Genomic DNA, 19016 nt, shown 5'->3' with positions numbered 1-19016 from the left:
CATTGACTTTGTTATGCTTAAGTCCCCACAACATGATGCTGCCACCCTCGTATTTCAAAGTTGGGAAAATGTCCTCTTTTTCCTCCAAATGTAATGATGCTCATGATGGCCAAACAGTTCATTTTAGTTTCGTCAGACCACACAGAACATGTCTCCAAAAATTGAAGGCTTTGTCGCTGTGTGCATTTGCAAACTGTAATTTGGCTTCTTGAGATGTGCAGTGTTTTGCCAGCCCATACTGTATGTCGGTAAAAGTATTGGTTTCACTGTGGGTAATGACACACTCATACTAATACTCAAAAAATATATAGCTTATAGCTTGTGAAAAACCTAGATGAAGCAAGAATTACACAAGACACAGTCTGATTTTTTAAATATATTTTTACATAAAGTAGGAATAGCCTTTCTGAAACATATATTACAAATACAGTAGTATTAGTTTAATGAAGCTGTAAAATATGAGTTTCACTGTGTGTGTGTGTGTGTGTACATACTGCACATCTACTGCATGTTCTGAGTAATTTAACTATAAAATGCAGAATCAATTAAAAATGTGTAAAACATTATAAAAATAAGACAAAAACATGTGAATTAAGTAATATTATTGAAGGCAAGGCCATAATGTGGAACTAATGTGCCTTAGTTTGTTATGCAACACATTTTCACATGTGGGAGTTTACCAGTCACTCTCTCTTTATCACTGTCTTTCAGTCTTGTCTCGTTCTTGTCCCGTTAAGTCACACCTGCAATAGCAGACAAACACGGAGAGTGTCACAGACCTCAGCTTCACGTGCCAGTTGAAATTAGAAAATGAAGTGTGTATGTGGTGGCAGGTAAGTGTCAACCAAGTGTTTGTTCCACTCTTTTGCTCTTGTTCACAGGAGGTCAGCATTTGTTGCAAGTCACATGTGGAATGTGCTGAATCCTCTTCCCAAATCGCTCACAAACACACATAAAAATTACATTCTGGGCAGAGCCACCAACATGATGCCCAGGGTCACTATAGGCAACCCCCCTAAGGACCACATGAGCAGCCTGTAGGCCTGTTCTAAAAATAGCTCAACAGTGATGAGATATTCTCATAGCCTACCAATGTTGAAAAACGGATCATTTAAAAATGTAAACACTTCCAGAGATTTATATATACGGAGTGTTGCATATTGATATCTGTACCTTGTTAAATCATTGTAGATGATAATGATCAATAATATATTATTGAAGGTAATCTTCAAAAAGGTTGATGACCCCTGTTCTAACACCTTGAGTCCAAGTCGTTTGTTATTTAATAAGTTGTGTAAACGCTCTATTGTCCTCGGCCTGTGTCCAAACAATGTGATCTCTGTCGCGCTCTGTCACAGGAACACCACACGAGCACGCCTCAGCTGTCTGAGCAGCTGTTGCAGTGACGCCATCTGTGAACTCTCCCAAAAGGAGTGTGAAAGAACATATTGTTTTTGAGACACACGCACAAGCAAGGTTAGTCCTGTCCGTACAGTACGACCTTCATCCAATAAAAGCGCAATACTAATATGTCCTGTGTGACCCAGACAATGCTTGGATGCGGCTTGTCAGTGTTCTTCACTGTGTGCTGCCAGGTCCCAGTAATGGCATGAGGATGTTCAAGGAACCGGTTTAGCTGAGGTGAAGGAGGGGCCACTCACTTTCTATTGTTTGCATGGCTGTTCCCGGACTACTGTGCTGAGTCGCCCACTTTATGATGTCATCTTGCTCACAGCAGCAGGTTTCTGGCCCAAATGAGAAAAATCAAGCCTTTATATACCCGAATACTATAAATCCAATGCATGACACACAAGGTAAATCAAAATCTAAACATACACAAGACAGATTGGTAATGTCTCTCTGTACAGTTTTATTTACATGATACTATTCTGTGGTAATGCTGGATAGCAGGATTATATGCAATACATAAATATCAACAGTTTGTTGTTGTTTTTTTAATTTTTGTACAAATTTGCATATAACTAAGAATCAGACAGACTCGGGGTGGGGGGGGGGGGTGGGGGTGGAAATCAAACGGATACATAGTTGTCTTAAATGAAAAACACACTAGGAGATTAACACAAGTCACATACATACAATGTGTCAGGCAGCCATGAAAACACACTTTGCAGACACACACAAACATGCACGCAAGCACACACGCTACATGTAATTGTGGTGGTCTAGTATATTTCATTTTATTTAAATCTACCTCTGGCATGCTCCTGTAGTTTTCTGTAAACATGTGCTGATAAACCTTGTTTCTCCACAGACACACACAGTGCTCATATGAACGTTTTGTTAGCGCACTTAAAATTAATAAAAACCAAAGACAAAATCATGGGTCACATATCCTAACTGCACATATGCACTGAAGACATGCGCCGACATCAAAACACAATTGATGCGAAAGGGGTGGGGGGGAAAAAAAGCTAATAAAACAATTGTCTGAGCAAGTACAAATGCCTGCAACCCAACCAGACTGAGCCCATTTTACTGGAAACGCTCCTGTAGAGGAAGAGAAACCCATGCATAAATCCCATTCATTCAACTTTGTAGCCAATATTGAGCTGTGAGGCCTCCATCCTTCCAGCCTGTCACTCACGCGCAAGCTCGTTTTCCAAGAATGCCAACTGCTAGGGCTGAAATTTAGTGAAACGTGGAGTCTATTTGTCCCTGTCCTGCACTATACCTCCAGAATTAAACGAGAATGAGCCTCATCACAATCAAACCAATCAGTCAACATAAGAATGCTGATCAGAGGGGTCACTGAGGCGGATGAGCGGTGACATGCTGCTCTGCTGGGGTCACAGTGGATGAGCACAAAGAGAAAGAAGGGGAGGAAAAAAAAAAAAAAAAAAGAGAGAGAGAAAAAGAAGACAACGAGGAGACCAGAGCAGCTGTGAGGTAGGTAAAGCCGGGAAAGACAGAGACAAAGTAACAGAACCCCTTGTGCAACATTTTGGGGGACAGTTGTACGCTCATGCAACGTGGTCTCAATTCTTGACTTGGACTTGGTTTCTGACGCATGACAGGGTCTGAGCAAGAATGGCGGTCTACAGTTTGGCACTGTATGCCTGGTTACGGTGAGAGGAGTGCAGCTTGTCTCAGACATTTACTCTGGGCTGCTCTTTATAAGACAATATGTATTCTTAGGAAGAAAAATCACACCACAGAAAATAAGATAAAACTAACAAATGGATTAATCAAAAGGGAAGCAAGGTGATCATTCATGCATCTCCTTCAGACATGATTTTTTTTTTCCCCCCAAATGTCTTCTTGAGGTTTTAATTTTTGTAAATCAAGTCCTTTCCATCCTCACTTGGCCACAAATGCCAGTGCTCAATTCCAAAGGTTAAACACTGCAGTCTTTTTTCAAAAAAGTGTCATCTTCATCACTGCCACTTGCATCGTTTGCCTCGCGAGATCTATATTCTCTGGATCTTGTCAGCCACCACCACGGGGTTCTCCTTACGGATCTTGGCGGCCGCCTCGGCCTTGTAGTCGTAGGGGCAGTTGTGCTTGTCAGAGTACCGGTGGATACCGCAGAAGAGGTTTCCACAGCGACAGTCAAATCCTGGAAACACACAAGTTTTGAAGCGTTTAGAACACAGGTGTCAGACTGGTGGCCCGGGGGCCAGATCCGGCCCGCCACATCATATTATGTGGCCCGCGAAAGCAAATCAAAATTGTTAATTGTGCTCTAGTGTAATAACCGAGATATTTGCAAGGATTGTTTTGTTACCAATCCCCCTTTGAAAAGATATGTAACAGTTGAAAAACATGTTCTTATAGGCTTCTGATTTCAAAACTGGTTATTCATCAAGGTGTTGTGTATACTGTATGCAATTATATGAGGGAATCTTTCGTTTATATGGGTTCACGGTCGTAGCGGCCCTCCGGGGGAAGTCATAACTACGATGTGGCCCGTGACAAAGATGAGTTTGACACCCCTGGTTTAGATCATCAAGAACAAAATGACCGTTTTGAACAACTCTCCCACGCCCCCATGTACCTGTAAGGCCCACCCGCTTGCGGCACATAAAGCATCGGTTCTTCTTTGGCTTGGACGAGTCATCCTTGCTATCGTCACTGCTGGAAGAAGCTAAAGGAGTTGGGCTAGAGGCAGCTGGCTGGTTTACAACTGCAGAATCAAGAGAAAATAATATTATAAAAGGGACTCCTTTTCTAATCTAGTTGCGTTTCATTTGCAAATGTAGCAGAATTAAGAAGCTTTCTTTGAAGTACTGTAAATGACCATGAAAAAATGTAAATATGTATGTATATGTATCCTTTAACTCCACCGTTTTCCTTAGCAGCACTCCATGTTACTTTAGACAGTAATTAAAGTAGGCTGTCTTGAAATTACCCCTTTCTGCCCTGCTTAGTGGGCTTCTGGTAGCCAGCAGTTAATCCAAAAATGTCTCTTGGTGTAGAGGTATTTTTGAACAGGTTTATTTTTAGACAGCCTTGCTTTCTTGGATGCAGAAAGAAAACCCTGTGGTCGAGTCGATGGAATGCAACGTGGCCTTACAGAAGCCTGCGCGTGAGCTGTCACCTGCATGTGCATCAAATTTCTGCTCAAATACGTGTGGGTGTGTGTTTACCAGGTTCGAGGGATTCAGGCTTGTCCTCTCTCGAGATGCTCATTTCTGTCATTTGTTGAGTCACAGGAAGAGACCCTTGAATAGTTCTGTAGGTGTGAAAAGGAAGATAACATGAGGCAAAAGCAGGAGAGCAGCAAGCAGTCAGACGGGTAGGTGTGTCTTTAGTTGCCAATTCATAGAAACTGTGTTGGCCATTTGCATTTGGTACTAACCTAGACATGTCTGGCGAGGAGGCAGGGGAGGCATCAACCTTTGCTAGACTGGCTTCTAGTCTCTGGATTGCGGAGGCCTCTGAGGTAGGACTAGATGTTGAGCCTGTATGAGCACAAAGCTACCTCCATTAGACAACAACATGAGTTGAAATCGTCACAAAGTAACATATGCAATATGTATCTCTGCGTAGTGCCTTTCTCCACTCAAAATTAGAGGTAATCTTGTGTCAAGACTGTTACAGTTACTCCCCTGGTTGACCTTACAAGTGACCGTAACCTTCAATACAGCCACTAAGGAAAACAGCTGTCTTTCATTACACTAAGTGGAAAAACAAGAGAGGGAGGGTGCTGGGAATATACACTAGCGGAAGGAGTGCCGTGAACGAATTTCAAAACAATGCCCCTCTCTCCTTTACTGACCTAAACTTCAACAATAAGAGCACACGGGATGTGTTGCTTGGCACGTTGGCAAACTGGAGTCCACCTTTTGTGATTCTGCTGTGACCGGACTTACCCATAGGGCTGAGGGGGCTCATCCGGTCGCTGCTCTGCTGCCGTGTCAGATGCTCCTTGTAGCATACAGAACACATACCATTGGTTCTCGGGTTGCCATAGAAACCACAGCCTGTGGCACATAACATGGGCACCGGGCTCTGGTTCGTCTCTTGGGCCATTGCTGAAAAGATGAGAAATAAAGGGTGAGAATGAGCATTTAAAACACACACACTAGTGTTCAGCAAATCACCACCTGACAGAAAATGGAGCATTGTTCAACCTTGAGCGCAATTGCTGCCAGCAGTTGGCACGGGTCTTCCCAGGGCTGACACACCATTTGTCATCCGGGAAAACTCACCCTCATGACGTATCACAGTTATGACGACATACTACTCGTTTCTGTTTAATAGAACATTGTGTGAACACTGGCTTACTTTCTTACTACACAATACCTTATGACTCATCAATGTTATAATTGTGATAATTACACACCCATATTTAACATACTGAGCCACCTCAGGGTTATCAAAAATGAAGGGAAAATAATTATGGAAATTCCACCCTCTTCAATTCTCTGCAGTGACATCTTACCAAATAAGGCCTTTCAAAACTTTCCCAGTCTCCCCCCCTCCCTTGCATGTTCACACAGAGTAAACACGCACGTTCTCTTGGCAAACCATGTAGTCCGATGACGCTGACGTACAACACCAGAGTGATGAAATACAAGCGAAGGTTGTGTAATGGGAAACTGCACAACAGTCCTTGATGAATGAACAAACAGACGTGGGGGTGGCAGGAAGGCGTAGATTAAAGCATGTCCTGATCTGACGCTTGATAACCGATGCAGGAAAAAAAAAAAAAAAAAAAACAACCAGCTCACGCTGCAAAAAGAATCAGATTTCTTTCCCAAATAACCTTTCACACTGTTCCATAATACAGCAGCTGCTCGCTTGTCAATATTTTGGTCACCAATAGAGTCGGACAGTTTTATGTTGCAAAGAGGCTGACAGTTGTATCAACTGTCAGCACAGCAAAGGTATCCTGACGCCACCAACAAGTGTTCTAAATCTTAAACCACCCCCACCTCCGCTTCCCCTCGTGCATGCTATGCACGTCAACAAAGGGTTTCCTCGGAAAAGCCCACAGTGACCTTCTCTGCCTTTGCGTCGCATGTTCATATGCTGACTGGTGAAAATTCTTCACTCATCGGTTCAGAACTTTAGAGGCTCTTTAAACTATGGCCGAATTCCGCAAAACAAAACAAATTTCAATCACTAAGAAATAGCACAGAATGCCATAATTTCCTATGGGATCAATTAAGTGTTAATGTGCTAATGTTAAGTCAACACGACTCCACATTTATAAAGCATGCATAAAGCATGCACACTCAATCCCACGTTGAGTAGGCTTTACACGATCAGGATTTTTGGTGCCGATCACCGTTCAGCGAGTTTAAAAAAAATGATAACTCATCACACGATGGAGGAATGTGTCTATTTAAATGACCTGTTCATTTACTGTATATACTTTTGTACCTAATTGCTCCAAAAATTCTATTTACAATAAATAATGTATATTTGTTCCTCTATTTATGCCAGTGAGGTATAGTGACAGACAGAACAAATGAATGGTCTTCTATTAGATGACAGGAAGTAAATACAGTAATTAATGTATCCACTTGTTGTGACATTTTTGTTTGTTGGTGTATTGTAAAATTGTTCCTTGGCTCCATAAGGTTGGAAATCACTGCTCTTGTCAGATCGTGTATTCTAATCAGTCAGGTCAAACCAACATTACATGACAGAAATAATGGGTGCTAACTTACTGTAATTACATTACTTTATTTTGAATTCAATTACTTCACCCACACCGAAACCTAAGAGCAGGATTTGACAGAACGGCAGCATGTTTACGTCCACCCGTTCGTGCTAGCAGTAGCTTGCTAGGCTACATAAGGTTTTGTTGCCTGCTTGCGAGCTGTATCGTATTCAATGTACGGGAACATACCTCAAGCAAGCCTTAAACGAACGTCCTCTCATGTCCCGACCATCAACACATATTGTTCTCCATTTTGTTTTATAATACAGTCGGCGTGGGCCACTCTTGTTGTGATCGCCATGGTGTATCCGGTCGCATTTGAGTTGACAAGATAAAGGCCACTGATCGTAAAAAACGTCTGATCCGGCATTACGTGTTGTCTGGTCCACACCGCCGCCACTTTTTTTTTTTTTTTAAATAACTTTATTGGCCGTCAGATATATTTACCGGTCTACGTCAAAAGACGCGCGGACAAGGCTGAAAATAAACTAGCTTTTGGATTCAAATATACTGTACACGATGGCGACGGGGAGTAAATGTCTTTTCGCTCAATGACGTCATTGATCGGATCGGCGAAGTATGACATTGAAGCAGATCAGCATAAAATGCTAATTATCGGCCGATACCGATAAGGCCGATAAAAATCGGCGTAGTCTAATATTGAGCAGACCTGTTAAGACATCAAACATGTCATGATGTAAAAGGTCTAGAAGCATGGAGAGGTGCACAAAATATTCCTTAAACATAGCTTTAATTCTGATTTCACAGAATAGAAAGTGTTCTGATAAAGCACATTGGTAAAGAAGACAGTTTCCATGAGCAACAAAAGCATCAAACTCTTTTCACACGACATATGAATTTTGAATTCTGATCACTCTAACTAGTATCAGTGTTTGCTTCCATGTAAATTAAGGCCGGTTTTCAAATCATATCGGTCTTCCTCTTTCCTTGACTACACAGATTATCTATCAGCAGGAAGCTGAGCTCATATTTCAGGCCCTGCTAAAATGAAAACTACTGAGTCACACTGGACAGAACACAAAAAGAGAGCTGTTATTTTGTTACAACTACATAACTGTTCTATTTCAACAACAACAAAAAAGAACGTAACACAAATCGTGAACACAGGAAGAAGGGAGCAAAGATGTTTAGTCCAACAGTTAAGACAGTGTGCTCTCTGTTGTTGCCTTTGTTTCTTCCTTTGTCTCCATTCTCCTTGTTCCGTCTTTGGACCGAACGTTAGCAGCTACTACTATTTCAGCTATCGAATATATCCGACGTCTTTCGAACTCAAAATGTGATACGAAAGCCCACCCTGGTTGGAAGTACTTCCATCTAGCACAATAGCAACGCCGATCAAACCTCGAATTAGCCCGAAAGAAAACACTTATTTAGCCACTTGGGCAAGCTGTTCGCTGCTTTTCCGAAGAACTACGCTGATTTGGCCTCGCTTGTCGAAATGTTCATGTTGTCGACAGGACCGATCTGGTTTCGGTCGCCCCCTCCCCCAGCACGGGCCAAGCGGCAGAACCACGCAGACCCCCAACGAGCACCAGCCAAATCTCTTTCCGCGTCGAACGCACACTGGTCCAAATGCTGCCGGCAAACACGTCCAACCAGTCCAAAATTGGAAAACAAACAATACTCAGCTTTTTTTCCCCCCCTCGTTTCTCGTCACGCACACATCACCTGACCTTTCAATCCACCGCTTAAGGTCGCTTTGACCTACCACAGCACCTTCTTTCCCCCCCATGACAAGAAACAACTCACAACAGCTTTGTTACGAGAGGAGAAAAAAACCCAAAAGCGATTCTGAATCCGAGAAGAAGAAGAAAAAAATCACCTGATGAAAGTCGACGACTGTCTCGCGAGGCGACGTGGAAAAAAAAAAAGAAAAACAACCTGACGTTTATGGCACACACAAAAAAAAAAAAAAAAGATGGAGGATTTGTCAATTCCTGGTGCTCGTCCTTCTCTGGTCTTAATGCGGCGTGCTTGTCCGTTTTAAAGCCGCTTCGGATGGGTTACGCTCTCCGTTCGTCGCCCTCCTTCCTGCGCGTTCTTTGTGGCGATCTCTTCTCCAGCTCTTACTGGGTGGATGTTTGTTTCCTTCTTTAGTAAACGGGGTGGCGGCGGCGGTGTCACGGGTGGAACAACGTGTCGCTATTGGCTGGCCGCGGAGCGCCCGGATTACAGTTTGGCCCGGCGCATGCGCACAACTCGTCTCGCCTTTAATACACTTCCACTCGTCATCCACCTACAAGGACAACAATCTTTTGATCGTTTCTATTGAGTAATTCTGGTGCTGCGTTGATACAACTCAAATGAGAAAGACAAGAGGTGCTCAATAATGTACTGTAATGTAATGTTGCTTTTTGTCCACCGAAGTACATTCTCTGTAAATCTTAATCAACAGCTAGGGTACTATGTTGCTAGAAACACACACACTGCCTTGACAATGTGACGTCATGCAACAGAACCGTGCAGGTAAACCCATTACTATTCAGTTGTATGAAGAAGTTATGCTGTTAAAAATGCATATTGGTCAAGCTCAAGCTGTTTTTAGGAAGGAGCTGCAGGCGGACAGTGTACATGGAAATATACAGCTGACATTTTTGGCAAACGTTAGCATTTTTGAGCGTGAACGTGATTCAGTCAGCAAGCTGAATGTGTACTCGTTGACAAATATGTTCCACCTTTCTCAATGGTTTTTATATTCTTTGATATTTCACTATGACAGAGTGGACATGTTAAGATGGACAACATCCAACTACACACATTATATGGTGAAAATTACAAAACGCAATTACAAATATAGATTCTGCAACTATATTTGTATCTATATTTCTATCTATATATCTATATATGTTTATATGTATATATGTATATGTATATATGTATATATATATATATATATATATATATATATATATGTATCTATATATCAACTCCCCTCCTTGAGCCGTCACCTTGTCGTGGTGGAGGGGTTTGTGTGTCCCAGTGATCCTAGGAGCTAAGTTGTCTGGGGCTTTATGCCCCTGGCAGGGTCACCCATGACAAACAGGTCCTCGGTGAGGGACCAGACAAAGCACGGCTCAAAGACCCCTAATGATGACGACAACCAACTGACTTCATTTTCCCTTGCCCGGACGCGGGTCACCGGGGCCCCCCACTGGAGCCAGGCCTGGTGGTGGGGCTCGAAGGCGAGCGCCCGGTGGCCGGCCGGGCGCCCCCCCCCCATGGGGCCCGGCCGGGCACAGCCCGAAAGGGTAACGTGGGTACCCCTTCCCATGGGCTCACCACCTGTGGGAGGGGCCATAGGGGTCGGGTGCAGTGTGAGCTGGGCGGTGGCCGAAGGCGGGGACCTTGGCGATCCGATCCGCGGCTACAGAAGCTGGCTCTAGGGACGTGGAATGTCACCTCTCTGGCAGGGAAGGAGCCCGAGCTGGAGTGTGAGGTCGAGAAGTTCCGACTAGATATAGTCGGAGTCGCCTCCAGGCACGGCTTGGGCTCTGGTACCAGTCCTCTCGAGAGGGGTTGGACTCTCTTCCACTCTGGAGTTGCCCACGGTGAGAGGCGCCGAGCAGGTGTGGGTATACTTATTGCCCCCTGGCTCGGCACCTGTACGTTGGGGTTCACCCCGGTGGACGAGAGGGTAGCCTCCCTCCGCCTTCGGGTGGGGGGACGGGTCCTGACTGTTGTTTGTGCCTATGCACCAAACAGCAGTTCAGAGTACCCACCCTTTTTGGAGTCCTTGGAGGGGGTGCTGGAGAGCGCCCCCACTGGGGACTCCATTGTTCTGTTGGGGGACCTCAATGCTCACGTGGGCAATGACAGTGAGACCTGGAAGGGCGTGATTGGGAGGAACGGCCCCCCCGATCAGAACCCGAGCGGTGTTCTGTTATTGGACTTCTGTGCTCGTCATGGATTGTCCATAACGAACACCATGTTCAAGCATAAGGGTGTCCACATGTGCACTTGGCACCAGGACACCCTAGGTCGCAGTTCGATGATCGACTTTGTGGTCGTGTCATCGGACTTGCGGCCACATGTCTTGGACACTCGGGTGAAGAGAGGGGCGGAGCTGTCAACTGATCACCACCTGGTGGTGAGTTGGCTCCGATGGTGGGGGAAGATGCCGGTCCGACGTGGCAGGCCCAAACGTATTGTGAGGGTCTGCTGGGAACGTCTGGCAGAATCCCCTGTCAGAAGGAGTTTCAACTCCCACCTCCGACAGAACTTTGCTCATGTTCCGGGGGAGGCTGGGGACATCGAGTCCGAGTGGACCATGTTCCACGCCTCCATTGCTGAGGCGGCCGACCGGAGCTGTGGCCGTAAGGTGGTCGGTGCCTGTCGTGGCGGACCCGTTGGTGGACACCAACGGTGAGGGATGCCGTCAAGCTGAAGAAGGAGTCCTATTGTGCCTTTTTGGCCTGTGGGACTCCTGAGGCAGCTGATGGGTACCGGGTGACCAAGCGGAATGCAGCTCTGGTGGTCGCTGAAGCAAAAACTCGGGTATGGGAGGAGTTCGGCGAGGCCATGGAGAAAGACTTGCGGACGGCTTCGAGGACATTTTGGTCCACCATCCGGCGTCTCAGGAGAGGAAAGCAGTGCCCCACCAACACTGTGTATAGTGGGGATGGGGCGCTGCTGACCTCGACTCGGGACGTTGTGAGTCGGTGGGGAGAATACTTCGAAGACCTCCTCAATTCCACCGACACGCCTTCCCATGAGGAAGCAGAGTGTGGGTTCTCTGAGGCGGGCTCTCCTATCTCTGGGTTTGAGGTCACCGAGGTAGTTAAAAAGCTCCTCGGTGGCAGGGCCCCGGGGGTGGATGAGATTCGCCCGGAGTTCCTAAAGGCTCTGGATGTTGTGGGGATGTCCTGGTTGACACGCCTCTGCAACATCGCGTGGACATCGGGGACAGTGCCTCTGGATTGGCAGACTGGGGTGGTGGTCCCCCTTTTTAAGAAGGGGGACCGGAGGGTGTGTTCCAACTACAGGGGGATCACACTGCTCAGCCTCCCTGGTAAGGTCTATTCAGGGGTGCTGGAGAGGAAGGGTCCGTCGGGAAGTCGAATCTCAGATTCAGGAGGAGCAGTGTGGTTTTCGTCCTGGCCGTGGAACAGTGGACCAGCTCTACAAACTCGGCAGGGTCCTCGAGGGTGCGTTGGAGTTCGCCCAACCAGTCTACATGTGTTTTGTGGACTTGGAGAAGGCGTTCGACCGTGTCCCTCGGGGAGTCCTGTGGAGGGTGCTTCAGGAGTGTGGGGTACCGAACCCCCTGATACGGGCTGGTCGGTCCCTGTACGACCGGAGTCAGAGTTTGGTCCGCATATCCGGCAGTAAGTCGGACTTGTTCCCGGTGAGGGTTGGACTCCGCCAAGGCTGCCCTTTGTCGCCGATTCTGTTCATAACTTTTATGGACAGAATTTCTAGGCGCAGCCAAGGCGAAGAGGGGGTCCGGTTTGGTGGCCTCAGTATTGCATCTCTGCTTTTTGCTGATGATGTGGTTCTGTTGGCTTCATCAAGCCGTGAGCTCCAACTCTCACTGGAGCAGTTCGCAGCCGAGTGTGAAGCAGCTGGGATGAGAATCAGCACCTCCAAATCTCAGTCGGAAAAGGGTGGCATGCCCTCTCCGGGTCGGGGATGAGATCCTGCCCCAAGTGGAGGAGTTCAAGTATCTTGGGGTCTTGTTCACGAGTGAGGGAAGAACGGAACGGGAGATCGACAGACGGATCGGTGCGGCGTCTGCAGTGATGCAGACTTTGTATCGGTCCGTTGTGGTAAAGAAGGAGCTAAGCCGAAAAGCGAAGCTCTCAATTTACCGGTCGATCTTCGTTCCTACCCTCACCTATGGTCATGAGCTGTGGGTCGTGACCGAAAGAACGAGATCCCGGATACAAGCGGCCAAAATGAGTTTCCTCCGCAGGGTGTCCGGGCTCTCCCTTAGAGATAGGTCATCCGGGAGGATCTCAGAGTAGAGCCGCTGCTCCTCCGCATTGAGAGGAGCCAGATGAGGTGGCTGGGGGATCTGATTCGGATGCCTCCCGGACGCCTCCCTGGTGAAGTGTTCCGGGCACGTCCCACCGGGAGGAGACCCCGGGGACGACCCAGGACACGCTGGAGGGACTACGTCCTTCGGCTGGCCTGGGAACGCCTCGGGATCCCTCCGGAAGAGCTGGAAGAAGTGGCTGGGGAGAGGGAAGTCTGGGCGTCCCTGCTAAAGCTACTGCCCCCGCGACCCGACCCGGATAAGCGGTAGAAAATGGATGGATGGATGGATTCTGCAACTATCCACTGTTTCAGTTTTCACTGAATTAAGACAAAATGCTAGTAGTAATGTCACCGAAAACATCAGAGGGCTTCCGAAAGTGGAAGTTACCCCAGAATAACAGAGTGGATATACAAGATAAAAATCAATCATTTTATCAAAAAACCTGTTGTAGACAGTAAATGACGTTGAATTATTTATCCACTTATTATAAAGTGAGAAGTGTGTGGGACATGCCAAAATGATGTACCGTACGTCCAATGGTACAAAATGAAGGAAACACATTTTAAGAGACTTCACTATCATTGCTGGTATGTGTGCAATTTTTTCACCACTTATGATAACAAATGTTTGATGAGGACTCTGTGATTCTGATGAGGACACCATGGGCACTTTACAGTAACACTGACCAAATTATCACCCAAACGCATCATGATTGTATCCATACAGTATTCCAATAATTACCCTCTACACTTAACTGATAGTTAAGAATTCAAGACTCTAATTTGGACCATTTTCCAAAACCCTCATTAACTTCAGTTATAACTTTTCAACTGTCATCTCAAATTAAATAGGCTACATTTTCGACCTAAGTGTTTGCACACGTGTGTTGCTTTTGAGAGAGCAAACATGTTTCCTTGTTTTTTTCCCCCTCGGTATGTACTCGCAGAAAAATGGCAAAGAAATTCATTTTCCTGCCATCAGCAATCAGATAAATGGGAAAATCTAATGTGGAGTTTTAAGTTGGAAAATCACATTTCGAAAATCAAACCTCTACCGTGGGTGAGTCAATCGTAAAATCAAACACTGTGATTTGGTGGTAAAGTACAACGTGTGGGAGAAACATAAGAAAGCACTGAGCAAACATGTTTTCTCCCTCCATGTAGTTTCACTTCAACTCAACTCTGTAAGGAGGCACCGCTGTCTTTCTACAACTTGTCATGTTTGGCGGGGGACAAGAAAAAAAAAACACGTTCCTTCTATTCACTCACAGTGTGTCAGTTGGCCCTGCAGGTCTGACAAGTCTCGACGTATTCCCGTACCTCGTCCGTCTGTCACACGTAACCAACACTCTTTGGGTACTGTGTATGTCAATGCATGTGTGTGCGCATCATGCAGAACATGTTGTCTCTCAGTGGATTCGTGGAACTCAGAGGACTTGTACAGTCTGGAAGTCATTGATACTGACTGACACAGGGAAATGGGGAAAAAAAAAAAACTGTAGCCAAGGGGATGTACTGATTGGTCGCAGAAATTCAGAGAGAGCGTTAGCCCCTAATGTTTCTCACCTCCCATTGAAATCTGCACACAAACTGAAATAAAATATAACAAGACGATTGGCAGCGGTGGAGGCTGTAACATGATCTGCCAGCGTCTGAATGCCGAGCGAGGAGCAGCTCATTCAAAGTATTGAAAACCCTCCATTACGGAATGCAGGATCTTTGTGTAAATCCCCAAGCCGAGGTGGCGCTTTGCCAAAGTTGATTGGGTTCTGTGCAAACAAGGTAGCATGTTGACCGGTTCTCTATGACTGCGTTCTTGCGTAATCTCAGTGTAGGAGCCTCCAGAAATGGCATCATAGTTCTCTATGACAGCCCAGTACATATAGTATGTAAACAACTGAGTGAAAGCTATTGATGTGAACTTCTTCTGCAATGTAAAAGTGTAGTTACTACATTTGCATTTATTTCAAATAAATACAGTATGTAATACAACCCCAATTAAGTTGGGATGTTGTGTTAAACAGAAATAAAAACAGAATAGAGTGATTTTCAAATCATGTTCTACCTATATTTGATTGAAGACACTACAAAGACAAGATATTGATACTGATTTCAGCAAATAATCATGAACTTAGAATTTTATGGCTGCAACACGTTCCAAAAAAGCTGGGATAGGGTCATGTCTAACACTGTGTTACATCACCTTTTCTTTTAACAACATTCAATAAATGTTTGGGAACTGAGGACACTAATTGTTTTCCTCTTTGGCACGGAGGACACAACGTCCACAATTTCCAAAACCAATTTGAAATGCGGACTCGTCGGACCACAGAACACTTTTCCACTTTGCATCGGTCCGTCTTAGATGAGCTCAGGCCCAGAGAAGCCGGCGGCGTTTCTGGGTGTTGTTGATAAATGGCTTTTGCTTTGCATAGTAGAGTTTCAAGTTGCACTTACGGATGTAGCGCCGAACTGTATTTACTGACATTGGTTTTCTGAAGTGTTCCTGAGACCATGTGGTGATATCCTTTACACATTGATGTCGGTTTTTGATGCAGTGCCGCCTGAGGGATCAAAGGTCACGGGCATTCAATGTTGGTTTTGGCCCTTGCCGCTTCCATGCAGTGATTTCTCCAGATTCTCTGAACCTTTTGATGATAATATGGACTGTATCTGATGAAATCCCTAAATTCCTTGCAATTCTACATTGAGGAAGATTGACCTGAAACTGTTCGACTATTTTCTCACGCACTTATTCACAAACAGGTGAACCTCGCCCCATCTTGGCTTGTGAATGACTGAGCAATTCAGGGCAGCTCCTTTTATGCCCAATCATGGCACCCACCTGTTCCCAATGAGCCTGTTCACCTGTGGGATGTTCCAAACAGGTGTTTGATGAGCATTCCTCAACTTTTTTGCCACCCGTCCCAGCTTTTTTGGAACATGTTGCAGCCATAAAATTCCAAGTTCATGATTATTTGCTAAAAACAATCAAGTTGATCAGTTTGAACATTAAATATCTTGTCTTTGTAGTGTATTCAATCAAATATAGGTTGAACATGATTTGCAAATCATTGTATTCTGTTTTTATTTATGTTTAACACAATGTCCCAACTTCATTGGAATTGCGGTTGTATATGAGTATATTTGTTAGCACTCTGGTATTAGCGGACATTGTTCTGTGAGAGCTCAATAAAATTAGATGATTGTGTGTGTTGACACCTATTGATAAGGCGACATTCACTGTTTGAACTGTGGATGAAGCATTTCATATATGAGTGTCACATGTAAATAAATGGTTGTCATTGTGTCATCATTATTTGTTGATGCCGGATGTTGTAGCCACTGTTCCCTGGTTCTACAGACACGAGCTTTTCATATGTCAGTAAAGCGAGCACAGAGAGTGATGGGGGAGGGTAACGCTACATGGTTCTCTACACTGAGGCCTTTGTGAGTCTTGAGTGTTATGTTAACGCAAGCTATGCACAGAGAAGAAAAGACGGAGCATGTGTATGTGAAATGTATGTCTGTTTAGTTTGTAAAGGTTCACGGGTTTCAGTGAGGGGAGGGACGACGACTGAGGAGAAAGTGGGAGGTGCCGAGTATCATTACCCATCCCCCTCGTGTATTTGCTGTCATCACGCAGCTTCTATGTTTGTGTATGTTTAAAGGTTTGTGTACCAGTGTGTGCTGGTGGGTGGCGGCGGCGTCTTTTGGGGCATTAGTTGTACGGAGGCGCTCTTCTCTTTCTTCTCTTCATTTCCACCGCCATGACAGACACACGTGATGAGCTGATAGTGACAATGTCGTCATGACAACAGAATCTACCCTTTTTTGGAGTTTGAGGATTACTTATGGGAATCTGGAAGACCATGCATCTAGTTACTAGGCAGATTTTGGCCCACCAGAGAGAGACGCGCACAGCTTGCACTTCTGTGTTGCAAAAACTTCGGATCAAGAGGCTAGCGGTGGAAAACGGCAGCTTAACCATTTACATAAGCTGTGTGTGGGGCAAGATAAACTGTGCACCGGGGTTGACCTCAACCATTGCTGCAAAAGTTGATCCCTACCCTGCTCTGCTCGCATTGAACATTCAACATTATGTTGAGCCCCCAGATGAGGGGGGCCTTGGGTATCGTTTCATGAACAGAGCGTGTTTGTCTGCATATTTTTGGGGAGATCAGTAGCTTCTTTGTTGGAAATGATTGGTGTGTTTATTGAATTTACATAGAGACTGTGCGCGTGCATTGTAATACACGAGCACAGTCTTTCTTTGTAAATTCAACAAGCTGCTTGGGATAAGTGGTTGAAGTCAAGTCGATCTGAAAAATGTTGAACGTGACTGATGGTCAAGAAGGGTTAATCAGCTGATTCAGCAACGCCTCATCGTTAAACTGTTAAAACAGCCGTTCTGCATCATGAATGTGTTTCTTGTTTCTTGCCCAGGGAGGGGTCCCCCCAACTTTCCTGCCACATGCTGTCTAAATTCTTACTTTCTCCTCTGGTATTCACACACACAAAACCTCTCCCTTGCATAGCTGCCTCGGTGATTGCTGGCAAAACAAGAATGTGTGCTCAAGTGTGGTTCTTGTGGAAACTGTGTGACTATATAAGCATGAGTGTGAGCGACCCAAAGGTGAAATGTGCTGCATTAGCATACAACAATGTGTACACGTGGTGGGGGAATAACTATTTGTCTCGCTTTTCCTTGCGCCTTTGTGGGTGTTTGTACGCCATATGAGACCACATTGCATGAGTGTGGCTAACGTGAATGTGAGCAGCAGATGTCCCGTGTACCGTTTGAGACTAACTGCTCTTTGTTGCTGCGCCCTCGTGCACACTGGCCGAGCCACGTGCTTCTCTGTCTGCAAGGAAAAGCCACGCCCCCCGCTGTAAATCTGTCAATTGAAGGCGCCAAGTCCCGCCCCCAAACGAAGCTCAACTCCGCCTCCTGCTCGATGACGCAGCTTTACTCACGCATACTTCCCATGCTTTCCTCCCTCTCCTCTCTCCGTACACACGAGGTGTGCACAGCAGAGCAAACATGCTTTGGCATAATGTGCCAATATGTAAATATGTCATTCGTTGTTCAGCGGCCAGATATTGAAGAGGTACGTTTATGCAGCAACAACCTCGTAAAATAGGAACATTGTCAAAACAATCTGTGTTCACACTGCAATGCACAAAACAACTGAAAAAATGGAGTTACCCACTAACTGCTGTGCTCCCTGCGTTTCCTTGAAGAGAAAAAGTAGAGCAGGCAAAAGTACTCACTCTCTTTACTTGCTGTAAGTAGAGCGGTGCCTTAATTGATGTGTTTAATTGGTTCCGTGACCGTGTTCGTAACCCGAAACACTCATTTCACAAATCATCTTTCTCCATTCAAATGAATGGAAATGCTATTAATCCGTTCCAGCTCCTCTTTGTGCAGACATGCACAAAGAAGAGTTTCACAACTATCAACTAGTAAGTCATTTACATTTTTTTGTCGAGGAAAAATCTCATCAGTACAGGAACAAAATATTTGTACTTTGTTACTTTCCACCAATGAGAGTTACTGATTACTTCCTGAGATAATAGTCTTAGAAAATTGTTATACAGCAACACTACCACAACACTGTTTTATTATTTGGGTATAATGTACGTGCAAATGCCCAGACTGAACAGTTCTTCATTCCAGACAAATGTTTTGAGTGCAGTAACACAGGAATTTACACAGCCATTGAGGCTTTGTGCTTTCAGATAATCAGATGCACGGCGACGTCAGCGCAACAGCGAGCTTTCAACACAAAGTTGCGTGGGGGAGTGTGTTTCAGGTGTTCGACTTCACACTCTCATTTTTAGGCATCTGATTCAATGTCAGAAGCCGGGAACACGGCACTATGGT

At 45.3% G+C, this 19016-nt stretch overlaps 2 protein-coding genes across 3 annotated transcripts in view; one reads left to right on the top strand and one right to left on the bottom strand.

Moving 5' to 3' along the window:
- Nucleotides 1-1850: 1850 nt before the first annotated feature.
- On the bottom strand, nt 1851-9250 carry zfand5a (zinc finger, AN1-type domain 5a). Of its 2 annotated transcripts, XM_061671446.1 has the most exons (6): nt 8976-9250; nt 5334-5495; nt 4820-4922; nt 4608-4693; nt 4016-4144; nt 1851-3577 (listed from the first exon to the last, which is right to left on the bottom strand). In XM_061671446.1, the coding sequence occupies exons 2-6, from the start codon at nt 5491-5493 to the stop codon at nt 3429-3431; spliced, it is 627 nt and encodes a 208-aa protein (XP_061527430.1). In that variant the 5' UTR covers nt 5494-5495; nt 8976-9250; the 3' UTR covers nt 1851-3428. The 2 variants fall into 2 exon arrangements, with proteins under 2 accessions (XP_061527430.1, XP_061527431.1); XM_061671447.1 differs by lacking the exon at nt 4016-4144.
- Nucleotides 9251-9399: 149 nt separating this feature from the next.
- The window catches only part of tmc1 (transmembrane channel-like 1), a 22513-nt gene continuing 12896 nt past the window's right edge, over nt 9400-19016 (top strand). The window contains 1 exon segment of the mRNA XM_061671449.1: nt 9400-9619. Within this exon segment, the coding sequence (XP_061527433.1) occupies nt 9601-9619 (19 nt within the window). The 5' untranslated portion in view covers nt 9400-9600.

The sequence above is a fragment of the Phycodurus eques genome, chromosome 3 (assembly GCF_024500275.1).
Source record: "Phycodurus eques isolate BA_2022a chromosome 3, UOR_Pequ_1.1, whole genome shotgun sequence".
Classification (NCBI taxonomy): Eukaryota; Metazoa; Chordata; class Actinopteri; order Syngnathiformes; family Syngnathidae; genus Phycodurus; species Phycodurus eques.
This window is presented reverse-complemented; position numbering and strand designations above follow the sequence as displayed.

Coding starts and splice junctions, on each gene's coding strand:
- zfand5a (XM_061671446.1), bottom strand. CDS start 5,493: ATGGCCCAAGAGACGAACCAGAGCCCGGTGCCCATGTTATGTGCCACA. Junction 4,145..4,607: donor GCCTGAATCCCTCGAACCTG/GTAAACACACAC, acceptor TTGATTCTGCAG/TTGTAAACCAGCCAGCTGCC. Junction 3,578..4,015: donor CAAGCGGGTGGGCCTTACAG/GTACATGGGGGC, acceptor GTGTGTTTCCAG/GATTTGACTGTCGCTGTGGA.